Source organism: Tetrao urogallus (genome assembly GCF_951394365.1).
Source record: "Tetrao urogallus genome assembly, chromosome: 6".
Taxonomy (NCBI): Eukaryota; Metazoa; Chordata; class Aves; order Galliformes; family Phasianidae; genus Tetrao; species Tetrao urogallus.
In genome coordinates, this window is record NC_136819.1 from 36,383,508 (window position 1) to 36,389,212 (window position 5,705).

General features: G+C 50.3%; 1 protein-coding gene across 1 annotated transcript; it reads right to left on the reverse strand.

The window, feature by feature from the left end:
• Nucleotides 1-2,693: 2,693 nt before the first annotated feature.
• NFKBIA (NFKB inhibitor alpha) lies at nucleotides 2,694-5,444 on the reverse strand (the record flags this gene model as incomplete). The annotated part of the gene is made up of 6 exons (XM_079537110.1): nucleotides 2,694-2,741; nucleotides 3,216-3,476; nucleotides 3,590-3,678; nucleotides 4,181-4,391; nucleotides 4,837-4,945; nucleotides 5,206-5,444. 6 exons carry the CDS (start codon nucleotides 5,442-5,444, stop codon nucleotides 2,694-2,696), a joined length of 957 nt encoding a protein of 318 aa, XP_079393236.1.
• Between the last annotated feature and the right edge of the window lie 261 nt (nucleotides 5,445-5,705).

Consider the following 5,705-nt stretch of genomic DNA (forward strand, 5'->3'; position numbering starts at 1 on the left):
ACTTGCTTTAAACTGCATTTCCTGCATTTTCACTACTTTGTTACTTTTGCATGACTGATGAAGGCAAACAGTAGAATAACCAGTACTTTGGCAATGATTTGGTTAGCTGTAGAACTTCCTTGTACAGCAGTACAGCATTTGCTTCATTTATTCAGTCATTATAGAACTCTTATGATGTTATAACTGCACCTGCCTAAGGTATTATTTGTCTAAATGTTGCACTGGGCACCAGGGAACATACAACTGCCTCTAAACGTACTCAACCAGACCGATACTCCTGATAACTGCACTTTTCTCTCTCGCTCCAGCCTTTGAGTAAAAAATATTTGTATTCAGATGGTATCTGTTTAAATATTTGTATACCAGGTCTGGCCATGTACCTCAGCACTTCCAGCACATTGATATCTATAGGTGGTGAATGCTTCCAAAGGACCCTGACATAATTTCAAGCCCATGTTTTGTCAGTGGGAAATTGGGATGTAGCTGGATGTTGGAACATTTTCTATTTTCAACTGTTGCAACGTGGTGCTTAATCAGGAAAGGCTGAAATTTGTCTGGGATTCTTTGCTGTAGGTGGATAAACCCCCACCACTTCATCCACAGATCAGATTTAGTGGGTGCTATATCTGCAGGAGTGCAGGGTGAGGCCCAAAGCCCCAGAAAAAAAGATTATTGCACAGACCCAGTCCTGGAAAATGTGCAGGCTTGAACTTCAGGCATAGCCCTTTCTACAAGAAGGAAGTTCCAGTGTGTACACCTGGGCAATTCTAATGCTATGAGAGTGGAGGGGAAGTATAAATGACTCAGGATTACAATTTCTGTACAGTCACTTCCACAACAGCCTTTAGCTCCCATGCAAATTAAAAAGCACCCAGGCAGTTGCAGTGCTCTTCCTCATACCAAACAGCCCTTTGCACAGGTTGTATCAGAAATCCCTCATGGGAGAGGAAAAGGGTCTCCCTGTGCAAGCTGGAACCATCACTGCCCACACTGGCTTTTAAGCCTGGCCAACTGCCAGCTGCACAAAAGTCCCCTGGCTGGTGCTCCTAGCAGAGCTCTGTCCTGCGTCAGCAGCTCTGACGCACCCCACCCTGATCCCAAGGCTGTGGCACAGGTGAAATGCAGCCTGAAAGCTGGCTGTGGTCATGCTTCACTCAACTGAGCGATCGCTTTATGTTCATCACATACTGTTCCAGTATCTGCAGCTAAAATTAGGCCTGCTCTGCACCACACTGCCAAAAGGCGATCAGATGCAGATGGGAGTTTAAGCAGAATTATTCCATCTGCACTAATTCCTGGTGAAAACATAGAGGAATAACTTAAATGTGTTAAGGGCACCTATTTCATAGCTGTAGGCTGGGCAGGGAGAGCTGCAGCTCCCACAGCAGGGAGAAGGGGAGGCCCCCACCCGCAGTTTGGGGAAAGGCAGCAGTGCTCCTTCCCGGGCATGCACTCCTTCCTGCGGAAATCCCCGCTGGAAAGTCTGAAGGTGTCCAAGTTCAAAGCAGATTCAGGCTGTGATAAATGAGAGGGAAGGCAGGCACAGGGCTGCTCTGCAAACGTCCCTGAGCAAGTCAATACAAGAGTAACCAGGTTTCAAAGCCGTGCTCTGCATCCTCACTGCACCCCCAGACACCAGGAGCTGGAAAAAAAGGTGCCCCCAGAGCAGGCACCTCTCACTGAAGATAGACTCAGTCTCTCCGTAGCATGCACAATCTGGCACTTGTGTAGCAGAAGGGGAATCCCAACCCCCTACCCGCCTGCAACAACCAGCACAGGAAGCTACACCTACGTGTGTTGCTAAAATTAGCTGCAGCAGAAATGCTGGGAGCTGAAAGCTGCTTACATGTCCTACTCTTCCTGTAGTGAACTACCCAAAACCCCCCAGCCTCTGACCCCATATGTTTACTATATCAGCTATTACTGAAAAAGCTGACCATGTGGATCCCATGCAGCTCATGACGAGATGGATAATGAACTGTTTCAAAGGCTGGGTACAGAAATTTGCCTTTTTTAATAAATACGTATCTCACAGGTACCAAAATAATTATAAACAAAAATGTACAGTATTTACATTCTTTACAGTTGCTAAAAAGTGTAGCAATTATGACACACATGGTGTGAAACACACAGTTTCCAATGCCCACAGTTAACATCATTGCTACCTTCCTCCCAGCAGCCAGGTCACCTTTCCCATGGTCAGACTTCTCCACCTGCTGCACCTCAACCCTGAGAAGCCAGGGTCAGGGAGCAGGGCACAGCAGTGCCTTAACCTAATGCCAGCTTCACAGTCTTCAAGCAGATGGGACGTTTGTGCAGGCCTGTCTTGCCACCGAGGGGATGAGCACTCCTCACAGCACTTAGTGTCACAAGGCCGCTCTCAAATGCATTTTTTACAGTACATTAGACGTGCAGTCTGTTATCCTCATGCAGCAGAGAAAATTAGATAACGTAGCTCTTTATCAGATGGTGTGCACGTTCACTGATCTCTTAACAATGTTACACATCCCATTCCTGTTACTGAAGTACAGGTCAGAACATGGAACCTGTTAGCATGACATGCTCCTGGCTGGGCAGTGTAGTATCTCAGTACTTTTTCCTCCTTCGAGTATAGACTTTCTTTTTAAATGAAGAAAGTCAGGCTTTTTTTCCTATACATATGTACATAGTCACTTTTCACAGAAACTTCTGCTTTAAAATGTCAGCTGTCTTCCTCCAATACAGCAGTCATCATACATAAGCTGGAAGAAAAACAAAATGCTGTTAATGCCAAACTCCTACTAGGAGTATCCCATCTACTCTGGGACAGCAGCCAAATTCTACATGCCCTAACTCCAGTAAGTCTGCAACTTACACACTGAAATGGTTACATTTACTATTTAACAGCACTAAGACTGTCACAAAAACAAATGCTGAGAAGTCCAAATCCACTCATTAACTATTTTATGTCAGGAAGTTCTGTAGTATACCTACAGAGAAACCAAACAGTGTGAAGCTACCCTCTGTTCCTCAGTGTATTATTTATATTTCACTCTTAAGCTCATTCTATTTATATCCTTGCCCTAACCGTCACTCCTGTGATGGTTGGCAGCACAGCCTTACTTCATGGGCTGTTATCCCAAAAAGTTTTATAGGGAAGGGGTCATCCCTGCAACACCAGCCAAACAACGGGCAGGATGTGACTCCTCTCTTGAAAAGAAGCAAACAGTACTTACTTCATCCTCTGTGAACTCTGGCTCTGATTCACTGCTCTCCTCATCCTCACTTTCAGGCAGTATCTGCAGGTCAGCTGTGGTCAGCAGCTTCAGCTGCTCCTGTATGCTGGAGTTATCTCGTCCCCATGTGAGCTGATATGGAGAGTAGCCCTGGTAGGTCACTTTGTTCACATCTGCCCCATGTTTCACCAGAAGTGACACCAGGTCTGAGTTCTGCAGGTCTACGGCTAAGTGTAGTGCTGTTCTCCCATTGCATGGCTCCTGTTTGGAAACAACATGAGGTACTGCATTAGGGAAGTGAGACTTAGCACTGTCACACCTGTTGATTCTTCTGACTAGACAGCTCAGTCAAATTCATATTGTAAAGTACATACCTGAGCATTTACATCTGCTCCTAAGGACAGCAGATATTCGACTACAGCCAGGTATCCTTGAATAGATGCCAAATGGAGACATGTATGTCCTGGGAGATAAAAACAAAGGCAAAATTTGAGTAAGTCTTACCTAATGTCCCATAACTTGTTTAAAGTCAGGATGATAGGACAGGACAGTATCTAAGTTTGTAAATTAACCAGGGCAAAAACACGTTTTTCAAAAGAGCTTTCCAGCTTCTGTTAAGTATGGATAACTGGGTTGGATTTTGGAAATATTTCTTAGAGGCTTTATTCCAGTGTTTAACTGTGCCTTGCTGTAACAACTAAAAATTAAAAGAAAAAAAGAAAGAAAAAAAAAAAAAGGAACACACAAAAACATAACTGCAGAGTATGCAGTTATGCAGAAGTACTCACTAAAAATACAAAACTTAAGGCCCATGAGAGCCAACGATCATGAGCAAGAAGGCCCAGAAGGCTGAACCCATGACATCTTAAGGAAGTCAGATACAGCATTGCTTTGGGGCCTCCTCAGCACTGCAAAGGGAACAAGATACTTCTCAAGAGGTCTCTGCCAGGGCAGCACACGCGTACCATTGTAGTTGGTGGCCTGCAGGACAGCGAGGAGGTGGTGGGGCTGGCAGTGCTGCGTGAGGACGCTGACGCTGCGGATCGAGCCTTGCTGGCACGCGATGTGGAGTGGGGTGTTCCCACGGAAGTCCCTGACATCCAGGTCGCAGCCAGCCTTCAGCAGGTGCTCGGCAATTTCAGGCTGGTCTGTGATTACCGCCAGGTGGAGTGGAGTCTGCAGGCAGGAGGGAACACACAGCTTTGAGTTATGTGACAAGTGTAGCAAATGTCCAAATACACAAACCATGCAGTGGCTTTTGAGGACTTCTGCCCAACTGCAAGTACTGCAAGTCAGGTCTTTATGCTTCCTGGCACAGCACACTGCTGCTCTTTAGTCTGGAAGCCATGGACTTGGGGCTCTCCAGATATCAGACATTCCATCCATATGAAGGATATCATTAACATCCCAATGGAGAGGAACACAATCCATTGTATCATATACAGAAAATGTAAGAGGCTGCAGTAGGACAAAGTGGTGCATCCTCACTGCTCGAAGTGGGCCAAGTGCTTTCCCCAACGTGGGCTCCAACTTAGCATCCATCCAACTACAGAGAAACTTTTCCAAGGGAATTCCCCGCGGGCCTTTTGTGGGGGCGGCCCGGGCCGGGGGTGCAGCGTACCTGGCTGAGGTTGTTCTGGAAGTTCAGGAAAGCGCCGTCCCCACCGGCCTGCCGGATCACCTCCAGGCTCAGGGCCTTTTCCTCGTGAATGATCGCCAAGTGGAGGAAACTGCACCAAGAAAAAAAGAAAGCACCCTACGTGAGCCCCAAATCCCCCCGCGGGACGTGGCTGACGCAGCGCCCGGGTCACGGCCGCAGTCATGTGCACGTTTCGACAGCCGGGGCTTTCGGCGGCCGGGGCTTTCCGCGCCGCGGAGCCGCCTCTTCCTGGCGCCGCTCCAGGGACTTTCCGCGCTCTGCTCCGCTCCCCGCCCGGCGCCTCCCCGCCGCCGGCACGTCCCGGCCCGGCCTCCCGCGGCCCCGACTTACGTGTCGCCGTCCTCGGTGAGCTGCTGGGCCCAGGCGTGTGGCCGAGCGGGCGGCTCGCGGGGCTGCAGACGGATGTCCTCCAGCTCTCGCACCAGCTGCCTGTACTCCTCCTCCTTCATGGAGTCCAGCCCGCTGTCGTGGCGGTCGTCTGGCGGCAGCAGCCCGCCCTGCCGCTCCTTGCGCGGCGGCTCGCAGCCCTCCACGGCGGGCGGCTCGGCGGGGCGGTGGGCGCTAAGCATGGCGGCGGGGCTGGCGGGGCGGCGCGACGCCGCGGCTGCTGGTGCTGGCGACGACGTTCCGAGACAGGCGGGCATCCGCGAGTGAGCGGCGGCGGCGGCAGCGAGCGCCTATACACCCCGGCGAGGGGATTTCTGCGGGGGAGGAGCCGCCGCCGCGGGAATTTCCAGCCACTCGGGCGAGCCCGGTCCTGCTCGGCGCCAGGGGCGGGCAGGGGAGGGACGGGGCCGGCCCAACTCTGCCCGGCCCGGCCCAGCCCGGCG